At 42.9% G+C, this 24,490-nt stretch overlaps 2 protein-coding genes and 1 long non-coding RNA gene across 4 annotated transcripts; 1 reads left to right on the forward strand and 2 right to left on the reverse strand.

Moving 5' to 3' along the window:
• Window positions 1-9,772: 9,772 nt before the first annotated feature.
• LOC132259485 (uncharacterized) lies at window positions 9,773-17,648 on the reverse strand. Of its 2 annotated transcripts, XR_009468316.1 has the most exons (4): window positions 12,499-17,648; window positions 11,998-12,417; window positions 11,717-11,919; window positions 9,773-10,523 (listed from the first exon to the last, which is right to left on the reverse strand). It is a non-coding gene; the product is annotated as an uncharacterized LOC132259485 (long non-coding RNA). The 2 variants fall into 2 exon arrangements; XR_009468315.1 differs by having other exon boundaries at window positions 11,998-17,648.
• A 3,017-nt stretch (window positions 17,649-20,665) lies between these two features.
• LOC132260480 (dihydrolipoyllysine-residue succinyltransferase component of 2-oxoglutarate dehydrogenase complex, mitochondrial) lies at window positions 20,666-23,594 on the reverse strand. The gene is made up of 5 exons (XM_059758619.1): window positions 23,383-23,594; window positions 23,096-23,184; window positions 22,846-22,965; window positions 21,757-22,786; window positions 20,666-20,822 (listed from the first exon to the last, which is right to left on the reverse strand). The coding sequence occupies exons 1-5, from the start codon at window positions 23,473-23,475 to the stop codon at window positions 20,688-20,690; spliced, it is 1,467 nt and encodes a 488-aa protein (XP_059614602.1). The 5' UTR covers window positions 23,476-23,594; the 3' UTR covers window positions 20,666-20,687.
• Window positions 23,595-23,598: 4 nt separating this feature from the next.
• LOC132260481 (BOS complex subunit TMEM147) lies at window positions 23,599-24,457 on the forward strand. Its single transcript, XM_059758620.1, has 2 exons — window positions 23,599-23,783; window positions 23,857-24,457. Exons 1-2 carry the CDS (start codon window positions 23,707-23,709, stop codon window positions 24,455-24,457), a joined length of 678 nt encoding a protein of 225 aa, XP_059614603.1. The 5' UTR covers window positions 23,599-23,706.
• The last annotated feature ends 33 nt before the right edge of the window (window positions 24,458-24,490 follow it).

Consider the following 24,490-nt stretch of genomic DNA (forward strand, 5'->3'; position numbering starts at 1 on the left):
TGCTCAGGCAAACATGGGCACAAGCTCCCCACCTCGTCCTTATCCGAAAATAACACCGATAAATTATGAAATTTGATACGCTATAAGAAAATCGCCAGCAGCACAAGTTGTAAAATACCCACAGTTTTCCCTCCTATTTTGCATATTAATAATAAAACATTGCAACATTGTCGGGAAAATATATTGGCTCGTGTGCCGAGTCTCAGAGTGTTTCATTTTGCATAAGATACCATTTATCTTGGGTGCACCAGAGGATGCACTCGGTCTGATGAAGGAGAAGAATTGGGTGCTTGGCAATCGGGGACAAACTATCAATATTTTGCCTCGGAGCGTCACATTGCCGCGCGCCAGTGTGTGAGATTAAACACCTTCTGGCCACATATTTCCATAGGAGCGCCTCGTCATGAATCATATATTACTATGTCCTCCCTCGAGCTTTCTGAAGTCACCATGCAACCTGAGAGCTTGCACAGGGTGTGCCTGTTTGGGCTATTGAAATCATGTTTAGAATGAACACGACTAGTTTTTCCGTGCTGCAGAGGTCTTTCAATTCCCTGAAGCCTCCTTAAGAATGTACAAAGTTCGCAGTTTTCTGGTCCAAAGTTGTGGAAAGCATTGCGAAATGCTACACCCTGCTTGAGCATCTCATGCACAGAACATGGGCTTTTTTCTTCCTCCCATGCCAAGAGCGAGTGGCCAGAGTGGGTGGTGAAGGATGCTCTGGCCAGGAGACGACGGTAAATTATTCATCTCTATGGTGAATTTAATAACACGCCAATTTTATACAGTGCACTTTAGTTGGCTCGCCCTGGCAGAGCCGTGTACAGCCCCAAACCGCCACAAGGCAGAGACAGAGTACTTAAGTTCTCGGATGATGTAGTCGCAGTGGCGAAGGGTGGCACTGCAAGGGGATGGAAGTTGACCAGGTGAATTAGTGCATGGCAGATAACTGGCCAGACACCCCAAAACTTTATGAAGAAAAATTGTTGGAGGTAAAATATTTCACCAACAAGACAGCACCAGAGGTATTTTGAGGAAATTTGCATAAAAGTCCATGCCCCATGGACAAAAAGGGGAGACTCATCCCCACAATTCCACACCATCATCTCTCGCAACCCCGGAAGACAGTGGAGGCTTTAGAGGCATTTCACAGTGATAGAAATCATTTAACAATTACAAATCGATTTCGGTGAAAATCACATTTTAATTAAGATAATTCTCAGCCTTCGCCAATACCTTCCGAATTATATATTTATATAAATTTTGCCGGATCAAATAAGGACTCATGGGGATGATTTTCGTGCTATTTTCTCCCCCGCACTGTGTCCAATTTCACATCCACCCCAAAATAGCCAAGGTGCGCCCGTCACTCGCCCCGACCGCACCGGACCTCCCTCGATTTAGTTGCTTCACCTCCATTGGATCCCCCAATTGCGCACATGGGGTAAGACTCAATCCGTGTTTGTCCTCTATTTCATCAATACAGATTATAATTAGACCTTTCGTAATTCAAATTTCCTTTGAACGTGAACAGTTTCTCAACTACCCGTCGTGCCGGGGAAATATCAATCTCACACCCTCTCTCGGCAAAGGGTTCGGGCGGGTGGGCCGGGGAAGGAAAATGGCGATAAGGCTGTCATGGAGGCAAAATTTCAAATTTCGCCCCATCTATTTATGTGGAGCCAGGAAGTGACAGCCCGGCAACTCTGGTTGCCAGAAAATTTAATAATTGAAGCCATTTCATATCTTTAAGATTCTCGCCATGACATTGGGAGAATTTTAAATACACATTCACATGAATTGAGTGTAAAAGAATATATTGTTGAGAATGATGGAGGAAAAGTTTCTGCTCCATACATTGTAAGTTTGCACGTGTATTGGCTTTAATTGATTTTTCAGGGCAAATTACAGACAAGTGCAAACTTTACATCGTCAAGGTAAAGCGAAGCCATAACGACGCTAATCGAGAGATCTTAAAACAGGATATTGATAGAATCTATTAAATAAGAAAGGGTATTAATTACTGAAAATATTGATCCTCAATATTCTTCAAAAATTAAGATAAAATTTCTAAAATCAAACTTATTCATCAGAATTTTAGGTTATCGCATCGTTTTGCAGATTTTGCACCACTTCAACCACTTCCCATATGACTGCACTCATTTGACTTGACCACCACGCGGCACGGAAAAAAGGAATATGAATGGGCAATAAAAGGGAAAAACGAATGTAGATTATGACAAACAATTAGAGAGATAAAAAACGGTGTTATGTGAAAAGCGTTCAACTGTTATAATTCAATTAGGCGTCACAAACGGTTGTCCCTCTGTAAGGAATTTGTGCAATTTTTCTTCAATAAACGATAAATAATCAAATAAAATCACACGAGGAGCGAGACAGTTGGGTGCAAAAAAGCCAATCGCCGACGATGGAAGAAGTGACCAAGAATGGGTGAGGAGGTGGTCATTGCAAAAAATCCTCCATGCAAGCGCGCTGTACAAATCCATTTGAGCACTTCTCCCCGAGGGAGTGAGGGTGGGGGGGGCGGAAGGAGAAAAGGACGAGCCAATTGGAAAACAAATTCATGTGAAAGAACTTGCCGGTGGCGAGCAAGGGCGGCAGGGTGTGGGGCTGTCTGAAGAAAAACTTTAATGGAAATCAGCGCCGAAGTTGCTGGGTGGCGATTTCCCATTTGCATATTTTATGTGAGAGTCCGGAATTCTTGCCCTTCCTTCTCCCGCCCGGACAGAATCTTTCATCTAATGTGCGCCTCATGGGTTCGGACAGTTGGGTGGAACGGAGGTCGTTACACATAATCCTGAATTACAGCAAAAAGCCCAATTGACAGTTATGATTTATGCGATGGGGTTTTGTATCGGCAAGTGAATATTAATCAACCCTGAGCCTAGCAAAACCTCAACTCAGGGGGCTGACCAGAGTGAGGGTGGACGCAGGGTGAGGGGTAAGTGAAAGTTTCCTCAAGCATCCCTCTCGCAAAATCAATATTTCATGCCCAGGATCGTGCTCGGCCAAGACGCAGAGGTATTCTGAGGGGTGAGAGATTCCACATGTGCCGGAGAAACCCGTAATTCAAGATACCGGTCACCCTCCCGAAGAGCCAGTGACCAAGGAGAGCGCACAAAAGGATTCTGTGCCATGTGTAATTTATTCGCATCACAGAAAATCTCCGCACTGTCCATTTAATATTGATAGCTTTTCGGTGAGTGCGAGAAACCCGTCTCGGAGATGAACTTTCCCACAGTGTCCAGTTCTGCGGAATCAGCATCCCCTTGGCAGACGCCTTGCGAGATGTCGTTATGTGAGCGCACATCTCAAAGGCCGAGGGTGATAGTTGAAGGAAAATTTTCAATTATAAGCATAGAGACGATAAAGGGACGTCACATCTCTGATGTGTGCGCCTCATTCTCACAACTCCCAACGATAAGCAAATGAAATTTGTTTGAAATGCCCCGATATTAATTAAATCCTCCATGCCTTCACCCACCCATTTCGACCCCTTCGGCTCCGGGGTGCGTCTTGGTCGGCGTTTCCATGGCGACCACGACTAGAATCTAAGAGTTCCAGAGGGGTGGACGGGCGCACCCACGTCAGCTATCTTACCAGCGCTCCGGGCGCAATAAATTGCGTGCATGAAGAAACTCCGGGCACAGAGTGAGATGGACTGTGAATATGGCAAACATAAACTTGGACTGGGCAGAATGGGATCCGGCTTAGTGCTGCTCCGGAGAGTATCTTCCAGAAAACACCCGCAGGGTTTATTTCCTTCCACCCGGGCGAGAGGGTGTGCTGGGGCCAGAAGAAGTGTACAAGAGGAAAATGGTCGCTTCAATTGAGGTTTATAAACTCTTACTACCAACCCATTTTCCAGCACGTATATCGGACCATGTATTGTGTTGTGCTGCACAGCAGCATTCATTCCACGTGTCCGTGAAATTGGGAAATTCTGCTTCGTGCAAAGTTCTCAATATCCCGCAAATTTTTAGACACATTCTAGATTTAAACAGAAAGCAGAAACCGTTAAATGCATTGTTGTATTACTTAGATATCCCTTAAGAATTAATAAGGTATTCTGTATGAAAGCTTGTCATTTTGACTTAATTACAAGCGTTAAGCAGTGTTGTTGTTGCAAATGCCTTTCAGCATCTCAAACGTGTTTGTTACAGGCACATTAATTCAAGCCAAATCTCACAGCTTTTGGTGAATATGAGTGAGCATCTGGAGCAGCGAATCTTGTATATACACGAGGGGTTTGCAGATTTTGGCCATTTGGTATAATAGGGAATTGGAAGGGTCCAAGGATCTTGTACTCGCCATCGTTGGTTCTTTCGGTGGAATGAAACGATAAACTATAATACAGCATAAACTATAAAACTTCATGTTACGTAGTTTGTTACCTACCTCCATTTACCCAGCGGTTATCCGTCAGTTTATGGAGGGACTGGGGTGGATCGGGGGATAGTCAATAATGACTACAACCCACGCTATAAGCTCCCAGAGCGGGAGGGCCCGAGTCCGATGGCACCCCCAGTGGGGGTGTTGTGTGTATAGCTTGTAAATATGGTTGATTAGACGCCACACCACTTTGACGAGCCCTGTACTTATTGCCTGGCACCCACGAGAGAGTGGCTGTTTCCAAAGTACACCCGATGGAAGACAGTAAATAGAATTATGAGATGGAACAGTTGAAGGATAACTGAATCATCACGTCTTTAAACACACCCTCGTGTCGGCAGTGTGGGGAAATTTTATTCAAAATTCAACACCTACGGAGGAAATCAATTTTACAGCACTATAATTGGCCAGACAATATAAGTTTTATTATTCATGAGGATGCAAAGGAGAAGGAATAATTTTTCTTACCTCTCATTTAAATTGCAAAACTCACCTTTACACCCAATTGCACGGTTGAAGTTGCAAATTTCATAGCGCCATCCCTCTCCTTCGCACACGAGCGGTGTGAGACGTGATCGCAACCCTTGCCATAGTGGAAGACTAACCCCCATTTCACGATAAGTTCAGCCTTTTTTAAATGAAGCCATTATTCGTGAGCAAATTGCCATGTCATTTCCGTTTAATCGAAATTACTTTTCCACCCCACGCGCGCGGGGGGGCTTCTTTGCCGTGGAAAGGGGCGGGCAGAAATATTGTGGATGTCGCTACATGATTCATATTATGATGGTACACTTTACACTGTGTGGCTTGGCGAGGGAAAATTCAGCGAAACGTGAAAAAGATAGCGCAAAATGATACACTCTCTGAAGAAAGTGACAGATGATTAATAGCATGGTGAGCTTTGGCCTCCACACCCGTCCCATTTGTACATAATAGGAGCTTCCTCCTTCGGCGCTGTGGCCGGCACGCTGGGAAGTTTTTGAGCTTCGGCAAAGGATACACATGTGAGATGAGAAAGGACTCCCCCGAACGGTGTGTATCCGTGGCGTGTATAGAGATATTTATTTACAGCAACTCACATAAATTGTGGATTCATCAATGTCACTCGTATTTAGTGAGATACCCGCCCGAAAGGGCGAATGGTGGGTGAGATTCTGTCGTAAATGTACACCATTGAGGCGATGCTAAATCAGAAAGTGTACACAAAACTCACACAATATCCGGTAATTAACGAAGAAAAGACATGTAATCAGTTTATGACGTAGTGGCTTTTCCAATCCCAAACCGGTGGTGGGGAAAAAAGAAGCATCGCATGGTGAAGATATGAGCAATCGCCCAGGAAATTTGCCCCAACGAAGGCAATGGAAAATTTCCACTGTAAATGTGGATTTTGGGTCTTGAAAGGATTTCTCATTCTCTCGCACATTAATTATATTGCGAATATTCCACAAACCGAGAGGATTTCATAGTCTTCCTCCTCAAACACTCTGACACTATGGCAAATTTCTCAACTATTTCGCTCTCGTAATGGAAATTTTCCTAAACCAAATACGAAACTATAAGCTCTCCAGCTTCTTCAGTGATATATTATTCGCATCACAACAGTGTGTCTTTAAGTATTAGTTTTAGAAGCATATATAACACTGTTTTTTCATTGCGTACACCCTTCAATCCGAGACCCTCTTGACGCTTTGTAATTTGTAATAGAATTAAATAAATATTCCTAGGCGAATCGAGCGATGACACCTTAAATCTATTCTAATTAAGCAACCCTTGCGAAACTGAGTGTTTTCTCAAAATCCAGTTAATTCAATACTGCAGACAGATGAGAAGAAAGGAGTGAAAATGCCGTCAAAAATACAAAATGAAATTTTGCGGCGAGGCTGGCAATTAGATGATGTCTTGTCAGGGGAGACACTGCATCATTTTGAGCTTTGATTTAGTGGCAATTTTCACCAGAAGTCCCTAGGCAGTCTGTGATGTGATTGTGGGCGGAATTGGGGGGGTGGCGTACTGATGAATGGCAGACCAGAGCAGAAGACGCTGTGCTGCTGAAAGTGCAGAGAGACTCTTATTGAAGCGCACTCGTCCTCGTTCTTACGAGAGACGAGAGCCCTGGCCGATGCGGTTGAGGAGGGTGGGCCACCCACTCGGGCGGGATGACCGCTTCGGGAGGGTAAGTGGATGGGCGTAGCTGGGCGCTCCTCAGGAGGCGATCGATATTCTGGGAAAAGCGAGAAGAACGAAACAAGAAGACTGTGTGGCGCAGAAAAGCGTCTCTGAGCATCCAACCCATGCTCCGGATTCGTTCTTCTCTGCGTCCCAGGCATAGTGTGAGATGCTCATGTGGCCATCTATAAATTTACAGCATGGGCAGCCCCGGGACGGGGGCGGCCGAGGACGTGGGGTATATTGAGTGCGGAGGAAAGTTTCACTATTGTAGTCCACACTCTGAGCTATAAGGAATCCCTCAAGGATTGCGAAAATTCAACTGGATGGTGGGAACACCGGGGACTGGGGAGTTCTCCATTGTGTGAATCCGACGCCCAGGGGGAGGGTTTTCTCCGGCCAAGGGTGTGCGGGATCCGGAGAATGCTGTGGGACTTCTTCTCTCATCCACTCTCGGTTTGTTGAGCATAATAAACGCCAGAACATTTGCTTTTTGCCCAAAGTGAAAGGATTTGATTTATGTTTTTTGATACCCGCTCAATAAGGACATCGTTTTCCTTTACCTTCCTTGGGTCAATTGATTAATTGACTTGTGATGTTATTCACTACATATTCGCTCTCACCTTTGCTACGGTTGCGAAGCTTTCACTGTCGATGCCCTGTATTTGTAGTATTTAGACGCAAATCCAGACTGGATTAATTCAAATTAGTATTAGACAGTCCTGGTGAAGGCCAAAACTTCGGCATTTGCTACTCTTTAAGCTTCCATTTGAGACACTGAACTCCTTTTCTTCGCTTTACAGCGTTTAGTGCTCTTCTTATCGTATTGTTTAGCATGAAGTAAAAATAAGAATGACTGTAATTTTTGAGTTATTAGCTGAAATACACGAAGATTTTTGAAAAAGACCATCAGAAACACACAACATCCCTTAAATATACATTTCATGAGGGATGTAATGTGAAATTTGCTCTTCTCCCTGAGGAAATCGATAGGAACTATTGTGAGAACCCCAATTTAGCACTCTCGAGCTTTCTTCCGACAGGGTCCTTAAATGGAGCTCTCCATGGTGTGTCTGGAGAATGGGTGGCCGGACACAGCAGCGGAGCAGAGTTCACCATAATTTTGAGATTTGATTTTCGAGGCTGGAGTGGGTGGTGACTTTTGGATTGGCAAATTCAGAGACACTCTCGGGGAGGAAAATCCAACAAAAGATATGAAATGATGTGGGTTGTATGTGTGCTGGGGACGAGGGTGTGTGTTGTGTGGTTTGGGGTGTTAAAACTAAAATAGTCAAAGTTTGAAATTGAACTGGCGATATATGAATTTTCCCCGGAATTATCGCAAGAGCAAGGATGGGGAGATTGCCGGGGATGAAGTGCAGAGAGTTCCCAAACTCCGCAGAAGGGAAGATGTGAATCTACTTAATTTGTAAATGCAAATATTAGACTGCTTCTGGCTGCTGTTGTCAGTGAATAGAACTATTTTGTATCTCTGCTGCACTGTATAAATGAGACTTTGTAATCAAATTTATTTCCATTGCTGCCAAGCACTCGAATAATGTTTAAGAATACACTGTGTTTATTTGTTCATTATTATTTGATAAGCCAATAGACAAAAGACAAAGTCGACAGAGTGGATAAACAACTTCTTTTCTGTTTTGAAGATTCACTACAGTGTGCGTTTCATGCTTTAAAGCTGTGAATTTTCATGCTGAGCAATTAAAGTGAGGCGAAGATTCTACATTTTGAATGGAACTACACATTAAATATGCAGCATTATCATTTGAGGAGTCTTTTATGTCCATCGCCACCCCAACTCGTGTGGCATTCAGCACTGAGGAATAATTAATCCACATCCCACACTCGCTCAGGAGCATTCAGCAAAACTTAATATGTAAACGACTAAGAATATCGCATTATTCCCTCTTCCCAGGGGGTGAGTCTATGTGGAGCTTTTAGAGACATGCACAATAAAATGAAATGAAATTCCATTTTCTCCGTTATACGAGAAGAGCGTCCCCATAGAGAGAAGATGAGGGTCGAGCATGAGGAGGGAATATGAAATTCCGTTTCCTTAGAACGTGATTATTTCGTCGACTCATCTTTATGCAAAATAACATACGGCCAAGAATAAAATGACAGTCAGACCAAGGACTTACATTCTCCTCACCCTCCATCATTTCACCCCTTTCGTGTCGCTCTTCAGAGTCTGCACCAAGTGTGGAATAGAGTATAAGGATTTTATGGTGCCAGGGGTTGAAACTTTGCAAACCACGCCTTGCTTAGTAACCCCCAAATAATAACTACACCACCCCACTCCAGGCCATGTAAGTTTCACAGCTATTGCGTCTGAAGATGGAGAGAAGGAGACACCCTCTTCCATTCGCTGCCTCAGCTCGCAGATGCCAAATCACTCACCCCTTGCGAACTCTTCGCAATCCACGTCCTCTTCACTCGTCCCACTCGCCTGGCCCTCCTTTGAAGACGAAGACGCCGCTCTAGAGGCTCATCGAGGGGCATTTAAGTGTGCAAATAAGGCGGCAGCATGTGAAGCACGAATGTTGATTACAAACATTTGGACAACTCGGCGATTACTGGCAAATAAATCATGCTGATGTAATTAAAAAGGGAGTGAATAAAACTATGCACCCTCACTTTGAGTAAAAAACCCCCTGCAAAGAAAGTTAAACTCGCACAATCTTGAAAAGAAAATAGTTTCTGACGAACAATTGAAAATCTAACAATATACCATTCTTATCTCTGGCCTCATGATTGCCCTTATCGATGCAGCATTTACCATCTATCATAAAATTTTACTATATCCCTTCCTCTGCCCTTTCTATCGCCATTGCGAGAGTCAGGGGGTGAGAATCGTCATTTATTATCACTGTCTTTCTGGCTTTTGGCGCCATAAAAGAGTCCCAGGACAGAGCGGCCAAGGTGGAGCCCCATCAGGACGCTCTCCTCAGGGTGAACGGGCGTCTCGGGTGGACTTTAGTGCTGATATATCTAACGAGTGGTGTTGCGATGCCGCAGCAGAAAAGGGACTCATCACACAAATTGAACAATGGACTCCACTGGAGAACACACAATTTTCCTATGTAGCATTTCCAGTGGACAAAATACCCCTGTTTTGCCGCAAAAGGGAGCGGGCGAGAATTTCTGAATATTTGTGTATTAGATTGTGGGTGTTTATTGTTTCGTCGTCCATTTTCCATTCTCCTCGACAATTGCTATATTTATTATTATATTGTATTTCCAAATAACAAGCATACAAATGTGAGAATTGCTTGTATATCGTCAACTCGGTGAATTGAGTCGTGGGAAAAGGGCCCCAAATTGCACACGGACGGAGAAAATTTTCTCACTTTCTCACAGTGCGATGGAGCATGTTTCCGTGCATATGTCCCTTTGGCAAGACATGCAAAATAACACAGCAAATATGGTGGAGAAGGGATGATAACTGAATATCCCAGTGGGAGGACTTTTATTTGGTGTTTACAAACCATCTATAAGGATTATGATATCACACACGAGATACAGATTCAACTGTGGCGATTCTGGGATCCCTCTCGGCTCCATGGGTTTTGCCTCTATTACAAATTGGCCAAGATGACATCCCCAATTCATTGTATTCTCTCTTATGGCCGAAATGTGTCTTCCTGGCCAGAAGGGTTGCGTGTTTCTGTGTGTGTTTTAGCAAGGAAAACCACAGAAACACCCTTTTCTTTTGGCCAGATCCCACTCCATCATCTCACGCCCCAAAGCAGTGGTGAATCACCCCAACTTTCCACTCTATGCCCCGTAAGAAGATTTACATTTTCAAGAGACATTTGTTACCCATGGGATTACGCCATTTTTCTCCTTCTTTAGCGCATCACAAAGATGAATGGGAAGTTTCTCTCGTTGAATTAATTGATGGACATTTACACTGGAAGGCACTATAATAAATAAAAGAAATTCATCACAAATGGGTTTCAGTTTTGAATTATACGAAATAATAACTAGAAAACAATAAATTTGATGGATTATTTTATACAGTTCATGATTAGTAATGTTTGATTTCAACGGTTCCCCAAAAAGAACAACAAAATTTATCAATAAATTTAATTGCATTTAATGACTCAAAAACTTTTACCCATTTTTTTTTGAATTGCCAAATTTATGATACATTAACAAGTATATTAACAAGTCATTTGATGCATGAAAATATTTTGGCTTTGAGATCCTAAACAAGAACTGAATTTTCACATATTTTTCAAAATTGCATCTCTCAAAACCTTTCATTTGCGTAAGATATATCTGATTATTCAATTGATTCTTTTAATTTGTAAGCGAACAAAGAGAAATATTTTGAAATTCAGTGTAATTTGTTGAAATATAGATCAGTTCATGAACTATATAAGTTTAAAAGGCATGAAATATACTGTGATTGTCTTGATATGACGACCATTAACTTTATTTTGTAGCAAAACTCTATGCAAATTCAATTATGAGCACATATAAATCATCATTCAGAAACCAGACTCTATAGAGAATTTCTTTGCAGGAACATTTGTCTCTGTTTGACAGATTTGATCGATGTGAACACCTTAAAGATGTGCTGTTTAAGACGGATGTGTGAATGTAGAATTTTTAAGATTAAAGCCTCAATTCTCCACCCAAACAGCCACCCTGTCGTCTCAAATGTCTGTTAATTTCCCAATAATTCCTGTGCATAACAATGCAGGACAATGCGATTTCATCGGGAGCCGGAGGGTGGCAAACACAGGGGAGAATGGCAGGAATTTGAATAGTGAAAGTGAAAATCACATATTGAACTGAGATGAGCCATATCGTCATTGCCGTCTATTGGATTCGCCACCCTTCTCAGGCCACGCATCGGACTCTGCGAGGGTTTCACGTAGACGCCCATCGGCTGGTCACCCTGTGCGGCAGGGCTGCCAAAAATTCCATGTGAAATCACGCAGAGAGAAGGTATGACGGGCAAATTGGCCATTTTAAGTCAGCTGAAATTGAGAAAGTTGGCCGATTTGTTGAGAAAAGTGCAGAAATGCATGAGGGGACAAAATGTAGCGAACCCAATCAAATGGGAATGAAAATAGTTGCTGCAAGTTGTTATTAGTTTCCCCACCTCTCCAATAAGGTGGACAAAATCTCAAAGCGATTGCAACTTTGGCCATTTCAAGCGATATGTTTGGACCGAAGAAATAATACTGTTTGCCAAACTCTCATGATTAAACTCTGGGCTTCCATTTGGAGCTGGCAAAGCTGGATATTTCACAGTACAAAAGACGACTGGAGAATGGTCCAGAAGCTATGGGAAGAGGGCACAGTCTGGAAGAGATGCAGAGTGTGAGAAATGATCGAGAAAGGAAGGCATTCCAGTTTCCGAAGACATCGCATTGTTCTCACCCTTGAGACGGGACGGTTGATGAATCTCATCATCAATTGTCAGGAGATTCGCACAGCTTCACCGGTGGCGATTGAATGGACAACGGTCACTGGCGATCTGGAAAAACCCGTTTCATCTCGCGGCAGCATCCCGGCTCTGGTCCAGGTGTGACGCCAAGCGGAGGGCGAACCGGTGGATCTGGTTTGCGGCCGATGGCGAGAATTGCGGATGGAACGTTTGCTGGCTGCGACAGTCGAGTAGCAGCATCAGTTTGATCGGATCCTTGCCTCGTTCAACATCTCAAGTCCGCACCCGATCATATCCCAAATTCACCATTCAAGTGCCAGAGTGTGGAAATCAAGACATTGGCCATCAATCCAAAGTTGAGTGTTTGCAGTTGAGTGTGCCTTAACCGGGAAGCCAGCGAAAGGAATCATCATCTGAAAGAGAGCAAAAGGACCAGCATTTTAGTTTGATACATTAATTAATTGGACTAGTGTTGTGCGGTGAGTGTGACGCACTTTCCGAGTTTAGTCCATCAGTGCCTTAATCCTCTGCGTCTCTTCTCTTTGCAGACAAGGATCCGGTCAAATTCACATCGAAATTCACCTGGAAAAATACAGCAAAAACCACTTCCCGCGATATTCTCTAAAAGAGTTTGTGTTAATTTTCTGACAAAAAAAAGCGAAAGCAGAAGCGGAAAATTCGAGAGCGCAACAGTGTTGCGTTGAGCACAAGTTGAATTGGCGCAAAAAGTGAACTTTTAGCGGATGATAAAGTTTAAGCACATTTTAACAATTTAGTCGTAATTGTTAGCTAATTGGCTGAAGGCCTCGAGAGCCACACGCAACCCCACAACTTAACTTAAGGCTTGATGTAGTCGCAAAGAAGATTCTAACAAGTCGCCATCTTGTGTTCACAGTGCTCACACACAGAAGAGAGGCAAAGAAAATTGAAAGATAAATGCGAGGACACGCAAAGAGACACCATTGAGAAAATGTGAGAAATGGATCGATAAGTCAGAGCATCCAGAGTCCAAAAGGGACAGCCAGGAGGAAGCAGGATGGAAAATTCACCGACCCTCGGACACACACACACACACCGACTGAAATATCCAGCGACGACCAAATCGGAAACACGGACATCCCGGCCCACAAGCATGGAAAAGGAATGCATGAGGATATTCCCACAGAATCACCAACACCAGCGCACTAGAACCACCACGAATGCATCTTTTCCTGAAGAAGGACACGGTTCCACGGAGGAGACGAACCTCGGAGGAGAAATTCTCACACAGCAGCAAGAAGCACCCAGCAAAGATGAGCGTATCCTGGGAGGAGATATGCAGCCGTCTTCGAGTCAGCCGAAGGAGAAGTTCCGGAACACCAACACAGTCAACACGCACAGCGCAGGAGAAGTGCAGAACGAGGGGAAGCGCCCTCAATTCCCCTTCACAGAAGCGCGCCAAAGCTCAGCACCGGAGACTTCACAGGATTCACGGGCACGCCGTGCTCCGCTAAGTATCATCCTCGCAAGGATCATCTTTTTACTCTTTATACTTTTACCTATATTACTTGCCTTTAGTCACTTTTTAGCATTTGCTAGCTTGTAATTGTTTAACCTCCAGACCAAACATAGCCTACGTTTGCTAAGCATTTACTATTTATCATTTCACCTTTTACCAACAACAATTTCTTCTTTTTGACTAAATGACGCCACACAATCAGAATCTATTGAATTTAATACCAAATGATAGAGGAAGCTGAACATGACAAAAAAGAACACTCTTTCGACAGATTAAAAAATATTTGGTGGAATTGTACCTGAGCAGAGAAGCCAATCAAAAGAGCCCACAAAATGTCAGACAAAATTGAAAATTCTTCACCCCTGGGAAAGCTTGTTTTTGGAATGTATCGAAATTTCAAAAATTAAGCGTCACAATCACATAGAAATGAGAGATTCTCGAATCTTATTACTTAAGCATCTGAAAATGCATGAATATTGAGGATATTTTTATTATTCCATCAATTAGAAAATGCTGACCACGATAATTTGGCAGTGTTTCTCACAAAATGGGGCAAAATCATGTTTAGAGAACTTTCAATTTGTCTGTTTAGAACGCAAAAAAGGAAAACCAAAAAAAATACATAAAACTCAGAGCGAAATTGAAGCAAAATAGACGATAATTCTTAATCCCTTTCAGTCCATCTCGCGAGATGACAGAGAAACAATAAGATTTAAGTGAAGTATTGGGACATCGAAGGAAGATTAAATTATATATATAGGGCAGCGAAAACTAACCTCAAAAGATGCAGTGGAAATTCAAAAACAAACCACAAGAAAAAACATGAAATATTCATCCTAATTTAACGAGAGAACAAATGAATCTTCACGAAACTGACTGGTGCTAGTAATTTTCGAGAGAAACCATATTTACGCAAGTTGGAAAGAATATATTTAACATAGATATTTTTATAGTGTGAAAATTTATATTTGTTACAATGAAGAAATAGACAGAATTTTGTTGCACATCCAACTAACATGCAAAAACACGGCGAAAATTCCAATTTCTCAATGGACTCGAAGGGATTAAGAAATTGTTAGGTTAGGACATATCTTCATATCCAGAGCATAACCTCAAAATTGTGCACAATCAAAAGAAAAGTGAAAAAAAAAATTACACTCTAGATAGAAGACAAAAATTCCGCCAAAATTCAGTTTACACGGAAAAGTGGTCAGATTTAATAAAGTTGAATAATAAAAATAGCGTTTAATTAGGTTTCGTTAATTAATTAGTGATGATATAACTTATTAATGCTCAAACTAATACTATTTTATCTCTTCCAGAATTTATATTGCGTGCGGATTTTATTTTTATAGCTTTAATTATAATCCGATTGCATTCTAACATTGCAAAGCAAAAATATTTGCCAAAATACTTATCTTTTGCCCATATTGATAGAAAAAAAGTCATGATATTCATACGGTGATGTAGTTAGAAAATAGTTAGAAAAAAAAAAGAAAACCCACTCGAGCGGCAGTTGCAAAATTTCTCGCAAAATTCAAATCACCCTTGAAATCAAGCAAAAATGACGGGAAATTACAAATTGAAGAAATAATTTGGTATCGAAAAGCATAGATTTATTTTTGAGCCACTGCGAGGTTTAGGGTTTAGCCAGGGGTGGTTTAATCCAACTCAGTGCTTGTATAAAAATTCCCTGATCTCGCTTTTGCTTCCGCCAAAATTTTATCCAAAAAAAAATCACAGCAAAATTTCTCAATATGGACCAGAAAAGCATAATAAGAACCAAAAAAAAACCCCGAAAGTATCGTTTTTGGATAGAGACACATCGGTTTTTCGTTTCGTGACAAATTTGACAAAGCAAAAACATAATTTGTAATTTCCCACACCCCCAAAAAAGGTACACGTTAATTGAAATTGCGTCTCACAATCGGTTGTCTTCCAAGCGGAATTTCATACTTAAGCATAAGCAAATCCTCGGCCCATAGATTTCGGATAAAAGTGATGTCTTTTGATGCTTCACCGGCCTTCAATGGTCCCCTATATTTTCGGTTTTCGGCCCAACAAATCGCCGCTCGAGCATCCATCGAATTTTCCGTGCACACAAACACACACACACTCCTGACTGAACCGCGAAGTTTTGATGTTGTGATTATCATTCACCTTCTCCCCATTTTCTCACATGTCCTCGAGTCTCGCACCCCCGCCTGGACGCACCTTCCCCCCTGGCCCGCACCCCAAATCAGACGCCCCAGCCATTAGGAAAAAGACTAACGTTGCATGTCCCCTCGCAGTCTGGAGAAGGTCTTTGTTTGCGCGTCCCAAACCCCGAGATCCGCACTTGGGAGTCTTGAGATTTCCCGCATTTGAGCCTCAGCAAATTGCACAGCACCCCATCCAAGGGCGGAAATTCATGCTGAAATATCTCTCAATCTTCAGGAGAGGGTCTGGCCGTATCTGAAGTAATTTCGAACGGAAATAGATTTGGACGAATAGTGCTGCAAAAGGGGTGGGCCTTCTGGTTTTCATCCCATCCTTCCCGCGCTGACCAGAAAGGAATCAAAAGTAATAATGTGAATTACATATCATTTCCCGCCAATTGAAGAGCGTCTCTGAGCGCATGAAAATTAACAAATTATATTTACTTTTCTTTGAAGAAGAAAAAAAAAAACGAAGCAAAACACTGCGTAGACAAATTGATGCGAAATTCCTTGAATGGGTTGCACAAAAGGGGTGGTAAATTGCTGAAGGTCCCTTGCAAAATTCTAACCAATTCCACCGTCAGACGCCATGCCCAAAAGTCTCTCCACCGAGGAAAAGAGGGTGGACTTTGATTAATATTTCACAATGTATTTAATAAATTGAAGGATTCTCGGGGTGTGAGGACGAAGACGCCACTTGAAAATTACTTGGAGAAACTTGAAATACCATCGATAGTTTGGCCATTTTAGTATTCACAACATAAATACAATTAGGGTGTCTTGTAGACATCTACCCTTCGACCAAAGTCACCCCCACCCCACTTGACCAGAAGCACTCTAAATGTTGCAACCCTGAAACTCAAAAACCACATCAAACCGCTACCCAAGTCTAGAACAAAAGAAAAATACTCCCCAAAACCCCCAGAAAAAAGCACGAGGACAATGCAACAGTGCTGAAAAAAACGGTCCCCGTCCGAAAACTAGATTAGGAAGAGTTCAAAACTGCGAAAAAAAACGTCAGAAATAGCCCTTGTATTGCTGAAACTACATCACCAAGAAAAACGAAGCGATAAATTCGAAAAAGCCGTTCAGAGAAAACGCGGGACAACCCTTAAAGTCAATCCCTCTCTCTCTCTCTCTCTCTGTCTTTCTACGATCTGGAGCCAGGCAGCCAAAAGAGCCCCAAACCGTCAACGCCACCCCCTGACAAAGCCCACCAGACATCATCTTTTCTCAAAAGCCCCACTCAGACTTGTCTAATCTCAAGAAGGTGTCACAGCCCATCCTTTGAGTCTAACTAAACTCGGAAATTTGACCAAGAAATCCCCCAATTATTTAGTACTTTATGGTTTTAAAAGCATTTGAGTAACACGGAAATTACTAACATGTTTCAATTAAACTGGCAGATTTTGGTGTTTGGGGGTGGAAAAAAGGTGCCACAAAAATATGTGAAAATTTTGATGAGATCAAAAGTAAAACAAAAAAAAACTATAGCAAGAAATTTAGTCTTGAAAAACCAAGCAATAGTGAAAAAATATACACACAAATAACACGTCAGAAAACATGTGAAATAGCTTTAAAGAACAAAAAAAAAAAACTGGAAAACTTATTAGAAGCAAAAATCTTTTAGGGGAATGTTCCGTTTGACAAGAAAATCAAAAAATGCGAAAATGAAATTTTCGATATCTTTAAGCGAAACCAAAAAAAAAGAAAACAAAACAAAGCTAGGCTGAACAACGCGTCATCAAACGGACAATTTTGTAGGTGCGTATTCAATGAAAACTTAGAATTTTCATTTTTATCACTACTTTTAAATCTACTTTTAATAATTTTTAATAATCTTTTTTCTACGTAATTTTATTTCTTCTTGTTTTGAATTGTTTTCTTCATCAAATGTCTCTATATTAGACAATTGGCAGACTTAATTGGCGCACAATTGGCGACTTTGCATGGACAGAAAAGTGAAGAAAAAAAAACTTTGAGAATTTTGTACTTTAAAATTTTATTTTCGTGTTGCGAGAAAACTAAAAAAGGAAAATCAAAATGATTTGTTGAATGAAGAAAACAATTCAAAATGGATTTTGAGGGTTTCCCAAAGCGAGAATTTCTTGCCTCTGTTGAGCATTTATCAGATTGCTCTGTGTGTTTAGGCCAACAAATAAATAGCAAAAATGTGATGATAAGAGATAAAAGCCACTCAATAGTACATGAAAACATTGATGACCACCCTTCTGTATCGTAGCCATCAACAACCCTTTAGACCAGCACTATTGAATGCTCCACAGAGGCGACAAATTTCCCCTGGAAACCCAAAAATTTTTGAGTGCTATTATGTCTGATTTTTGTATATAACTTTGCAAAGTAATGTCTTAAAGTGTGTTTAAATTTGCCAACTGCTAGAGTTCCATCACAATTGGCCCACTTAAAAGGGGAAAATTAACACAAACTGTATTGCAAGAATAGCATGGCAACCAAGAAAAACGGTATAAATCTTGTGCGTAGAATGTATTCAAGAAATAAAAAAAAAATAGGCTATAAATTATACATAGTAGAGCAGTTGAGAAGGAAAATAATAACAGCTAAAGCGACCCTCTTCTTTGCAAACAACATTTATACACACATATATAAAAAGACGCCATCAGCCATCTTTCTGCAGCCCCTCGAGTATCTCAAAATCACATTATTCTCCCTCATCAATTGCAAGTCCGTCCCCTGCTCCGCACCCGGACTCGCAGTCCTTCTGGATGGCTGTTTGGCAAGGAGTTCAGCAGCCAACGACCAAAGTTGGGCGAAAAATCCACAATTATTGCCACACATTCTGCCAAGAGATTGCATAGAAAAAAAAAACCTCCAAAAGCGCGTCACTCTCATCAAATTGCAATATCTACCAAAAGTTCCAATATTTTTTTTTTACTATTATTCTCTCTAAATGTAAGTCTCTAGATATTCTTTTAGTCATATTTTCTCAAACCCTAAATGCAATTAAGAAGAAAGTCACACGCACACACGCTTGATGTAAACCTTTTTTTAGGAAGAAAGAAAAAAAAATAATACGATAAAATGGAAGGAAGAAAAAAAAAAAGGAACGAAAGATGAACGCGAGAATTTGAGTGCCAAATTCAAATGAAAATCCATCGGGAAGTGTTTGGAGTGAGCGGAGGACAAAGAAGCATAATGAAATCATTGGCCACAATAATTCATAGTTATGATAAAACTTGCGACATTAATGTTTCCCGCAAAATGTACAAGATATGGCAATAGTTCTTCACTTTTGTGGCTTCACCCCGAAAATATATATAGCGGACGAACATTCTCGTGTGTCCCCGAAAAGCTGAAAAACCCACACTCTCGTCTCGTCTTTCACGACAAATCCAGCAAAATACAATTTATGAAAATGAGAAACACTGCATTAAATATTAACTAGCAAATTGCTTCCTGTTGGGAAAAAAAAACACGAATTATCATTGCCAGAGAGGCTAGAAAAAGATGTACTTTATTCCATGGAATGAGAGCGAAAAAATCCCACCAGAATCACATTGTATAATTATGTAATTATATTAAAAACATCATCTTTTGAACACTTTATTTTGTAACCAGATTGAAACTCCGCGAAAATTACTTGTTAGGAAATAATGAAGGACAAAAAATTGTATCATGATCAAAAATGTACCAAGTACGGAATTTCGTTGATTGTAATAAAAAAAAAGAAAAGATTGTAATGAATTTGTAATTGAATAAAATTGAGAAAGAATTAGAAAGAAAAAAAAAACTGTGCAGAATTTTTTCAGCAGAATTTGTCTGACTTTTTCAGGAGCAGAACTGAAATTCATGGCAAAACAACTTTAAAAAAAATATTAACAGTGAGTATAAATAAAGTAAATCCATCATTTTGCGAAATCTTTTACACATTTTCACAAGATATTGGAAATGACTAGATTTTTAGACAGCCTGAAAGTGTTTGAAAGTCTTTAACTTTCACTATAAATCTCACTGACATCCAAATCCGTGAATTCATGTTCCAAATTCGTAAATATATTATCAGTATTTAGGAAAAAAGCATCAAAAACGATAAATATCTTATAAATCATTAATTTTACTGAAAAATAAACTGCTAAAAGAACATAATTACATTAAGTTCATCGTCTAAAAAAATGTCTTTCATCTGAATATCATTCAAGGATTAGAATAACATTCAAAAGCGGTTCAAATTCATGCAAAAACTCCCTTAGAATCACGTCAAAAGGGGTGAATTTCTCACTCCGCTGCGCCTCTGCTCTCCATCAACCCTTTCCGTGTTCACGATTTGCGGTTCATCTGGAGACAACCCTCTAATTAATCCCCTTCTCCGCTGCACACCAAGGTTAAACTCGTCCTTTCAGCTGTGCAAAGTCCTCCAAGGTCAGAAATTGCAAGTTTCTCAACACAGAAGACGCGTGAATGAAATGAAACAACATCTCTTCAAACTTGCCTCTGTACAGACTCTTTAATTACAGCGCCACAGAAAACGAGCTAAATAAATACTTCACTTAAGATTTTTTTTCATACTGTTTTCACGTATGGTCGTTTGATGTCTACCACTTTCCGTTGCAGATTCACTTCTAGACGCGACGCGGAAGAGATTGAAAAAAGAAAGCAACCAAGACTCGAGGGACAATATTTTCCGTGTCTTTTCTACAAAATATTTTCATCAACTTATGCTTTTAAATGGAGAAAACATAAATTATAATGATTGCAAACTAAATTTACAAAAAACAAATCTCCGTCCACAGTCGACTCACGGATGAGAAAGTTCACTGTTGCACACTATTTTCATTTTTCTTTATGTGTAATCGATTAATTTAATGATGGTTTCTCATTAATTTTTAACACTAAAATCGTTCGAATATCATTGTGAAATTCTGTTCCTTCTCTGCTGCTTTGTAACAGGCGAATTTTCTGTTGCATCTCTCGCTCTCTCTCTCTTTCTTTCTCTCATAACAATATTATTTTAGATTCCTGCTAGGATGATCCTGGGATCCTCGACGGCGCCCTTAATCTTGCGCAGGAACATCACGGCTTCGCGTCCGTCAATCAGGCGATGATCGTAAGTCAGCGCAATGTACATCATCGGTCGAATTACAACCTGCCAAACACACAAAACGTTATTCGTCAGGCGCCTCGGAAACAGCATAACTGTTATCTAACGACTTCATTTCGCAAGATAAGGCAGACTTTTCACGCTCTTTCGCCACAGATTTGTGATAATTGAAGGCGAGATGGAAGAAAACGTGACGCAAAACATTATATTGAATGGTAAATGAAGCATAAAAGCAAGAATCTAGCAATGCTTGAATGCCAACTATGAAAATGCCTTCGAAACACCTTTTAAACTTACAGAAGAACGGGGCGTTTTAGGCTCCAAACTTAGACTCTCAATTGATTTTGCAGTTTTTCTCTATTCCTAATAAATATATTAGTATCTTTTTGACTTTTCGCACTTAGTCTATGCAAAGCTCAAAAAGATGCGAATTAGCTTACAAATAAAATTTATCAAAATCATTTTTGACAATTTTAGGATTCAATTCTCATCAATAAACACAAAAAATAGAAAAATTTCTTTAATCTTCAGCCCGAAAAATCAAATAAGAACCATTTTTCAGAGCCAAAAGCATTTTCAAACTACACAAAAGCATGAAATAAGCGTTGCCCAAAATTACCCCGCGTTTCCCTACATTTTTTTCAGGCAACCCCATGAATTGGAAAGTTGACAAGATATCCAAAACTTCTTTTTCAATCGTCTAAAAATAGATTGAATCATAAAATGTAGGCCAATTTCTCTAACATTGTAAATCTTTTGCTACATTGTTTCCCAGCAAAGTCTCAGGAATTGCATTATCTGCCAGACAACAGCAACTGATAAAACAGTTCAATAAGCAAATTAAGCGATACAGCGATACTAATAGATGAAAGTCGAGTGGCTTCTTCTGCTTATCACTCCAATACTTGCGATTCAACAAATCCCGCACGCCTTATCGCGCAAATTCCGGCCAGAGAATGCCAAAACAACAAGTTCTCACCTGTCCTTTGACGGCGATCGGCCTGTCGAAGATTCCGTGCATGCCGAGAATCGAGCTCTGCGGCGGATTGATGATGGGCGTGCCCATCAGCGACCCGAACACGCCGCCGTTGCTGATGGTGAACGTGCCGCCGTCCATGTCCTCCACCGCCAGCGCGCCCTTCTTCGCCTTCTCGCCCAGCGCCGCGATGGCCAGCTCGATATCGGCGTAGTTCATGCTCTCCACGTTCCGGATCACCGGCACCACGAGGCCCTTGGGCGTCGCCACGGCCACAGAGATGTCCACGTAGTCCCTGTAGATGATCTCCTGGCCCTCGATCACCGCGTTCACCACCGGCTGGTCCTGCAGCGCGTACGCGGCCGCCTTGGCGAAGGCCGACATGAAGCCCAGCTTGATGCCGTACTTCTTCACGAATGCCTCCAGATGCGTCTTCCGGAAGTCCATGATTGCACTCATGTCGATCTCATTGAACGTCGTCAGCATGGCGTTGGTGTTCTGCGCGTCCTTCAGTCGCGACGCGATCTTCAGCCGCATGCGGTTCATCTTCACGCGCTGCTCCGTCCGCGTGCCCGTGATCTCCTTCGTGTAGTCTGCCGGCGGCACCTTCACGGACGCGTCGATGGCCTGCGCGTGCCTGATCGCCGCCACGGGCATTTGGCTCGACGGGCCGGCGGGCTTGGGCGGCGGTGGCGGCGGCACGGCAGCCGGCGCGGGCGGTGGAGGCGCCGCAGCGCCGGCAGCTGGCGGCGGCGGGGGCGCAGCGGCCTTGGGAGGCGGCGGTGGAGGTGGTGGCGTGGCAGCCGGAGCCTCAGCAGGCTTGGGCGGCGCCGCAGCGGCGGCCGGAGGAGCGCCTTCGGCGGGCTTCAGCTTGAACAGCTTCTGCTTCGCCTGCACAGTGTCGCCGTCCGTGACGAAGATCTCCTCGATGACGCCATTGAAGGGCGCAGGAACGCCAACCGTGGTCTTGTCCGTCTCAATCTCCATCACCACCTCATCCGCGGCCACGTAATCGCCCACTTTCTTCGTGAATCTGCAGAAAGAGCGAATGAGATTCTCCGCTTCGCGCCATTCCTCCATTCTCTCTCTCACCTGATGTCTCCCTCGGAGACAGAGTCCGCGAACGGCGGCACGGTGACAATCTCTGAGTTCCTGAGCGCGAAGCTCGTGCGAAAGGCGCGCCAGCTGATCCATTGTGAGTCCACGAAGTTCCTGAAAACACACACAAATTCTCTTATCTCTGAACTGTCGAGCCTGACGAATCACTCTCATCAGCGCTGTGCGCAATCCATTCGCCACACTTTCACTCTCTCAGGCACCCGCAAACACCGCGGACACTCACTTTCCCTGACTCTCGAGGCTCCCGGTCAGGAAGCGGGGAAATCTCTGCAGCACACGCCCCTGGTGGTAGGTCCTGGAACTCCTGGCGAACTGTGGAGAGCGAAATGGGAGAAAAATCGATGAAAATTCAATTTCCACCACAGGAAAAAGTGCCCCGTGCGACCAAATCCGCCGCACCGGCACCAGATGCACATGCGGAAAGGGAATTTGGGGCGCTGGAAAAATCTTTTCGGCATATTACATAACCAAATACACGGGCAAACACGGTGGTGCCGCGGAAAAACTCACCTGCTGACCAGGATTCTCCGTCAAGGGCTTCACTGTCAGTCGCAGGACACTCCGCGGCACATGGCGCGACGATATGGACAGCAATCCGGCCATCGTGAGTGTTGCGTGAACTATTTAGGGGAGACTTTTTCCTCGCACTCGCAGCTCCAAAAACCACCAAAACGTGAAACTCGGTCGGGCAACTGGCGTGCCAGAACAGCCGTGACACATTGACTTGCTTGCCAGTGCGCCCCTTTTGATTGGGCTGACAGTTTGAGAGTGTGTGCGTGCGTGTGAATCTTCTCTCTAATCAAATTAGAGAAAAATCGGGGAAATCTCGCGAAAATGACTCTATATCACTTTGGAAATTGCCTAGCACTCATCTACGTTCCCTACTACCTCACCTACAAGTACTCAGGATTGTGAGTATCCACAGAAATCCCCGGAAATCCCGTGAGAATGCAATTGTGAGGTTACGTGCTCTCTGTCCACCAGGTCTGAATATGGGGCTTTCTGGAAGTGCATCCAGGCGGGCGCGATCTACGCCTTCACACAGCTCTGCAAGATGCTAGTGCTGGCCACATTCTTCCCAGACACTGAGACCATCTCCAATGCGGGCGACTTTAGCGCCTTGGCGGAATTCCTGCGCTGCACTGTTGACATTGCCGATCTCATGGGGCTCACGCTGGTGCTCTCGCGCATCCCCGGCAAGGGTCACAGCAAGCTCATCACAGCCGGCCTCGGCTGGGCCACGGCTGAGCTCATCCTCTCGCGCGCCCTCATGCTTTGGGTGGGCGCGCGCGGGGCGGAGTTCAGCTGGATCTACATCCAGAAGTGCCTGGAGTCGAACATCCTCCTGGCGCAGCATCTCACCACGGCCACACTGCTCTGGCTCTTCTCTCGGCACGACCTGGACAAGAAGTTCGCGCCGGTGGTCACGTTCCTCATCGTGGCCACGACTTACAAGGGCTTGTGGCTCGACGGCATCCTGCACGTCCTGAGCCTGGGCCCCTGGACGTGCCTTGCGCTCAAGGCTATCGTCACGGGCCACATGGGCGTCATCTCAGCCTCCATAATTCCCGCTGTGGCATCGTAACTGGCGATTTATTGTGTAGTAATTCATGTTGGG

The sequence above is a fragment of the Phlebotomus argentipes genome, unplaced genomic scaffold, assembly GCF_947086385.1.
Source record: "Phlebotomus argentipes unplaced genomic scaffold, Phlebotomus argentipes genome assembly scaffold_18, whole genome shotgun sequence".
Classification (NCBI taxonomy): domain Eukaryota; kingdom Metazoa; phylum Arthropoda; class Insecta; order Diptera; family Psychodidae; genus Phlebotomus; species Phlebotomus argentipes.

What these genes read in the sequence shown, in the direction of transcription:
- LOC132260480 (XM_059758619.1), bottom strand. Translation starts at nt 23,475, where the DNA reads ATGGCCGGATTGCTGTCCATATCGTCGCGCCATGTGCCGCGGAGTGTC. An exon ending in CGGAGAATCCTGGTCAGCAG is followed by an intron (nt 23,185 to 23,382) that starts GTGAGTTTTTCC and finishes CGCTCTCCACAG; the next exon opens with TTCGCCAGGAGTTCCAGGAC. An exon ending in GTCTCCGAGGGAGACATCAG is followed by an intron (nt 22,787 to 22,845) that starts GTGAGAGAGAGA and finishes CTCTTTCTGCAG; the next exon opens with ATTCACGAAGAAAGTGGGCG.
- LOC132260481 (XM_059758620.1), top strand. Translation starts at nt 23,707, where the DNA reads ATGACTCTATATCACTTTGGAAATTGCCTAGCACTCATCTACGTTCCC. An exon ending in ACCTACAAGTACTCAGGATT is followed by an intron (nt 23,784 to 23,856) that starts GTGAGTATCCAC and finishes TCTGTCCACCAG; the next exon opens with GTCTGAATATGGGGCTTTCT.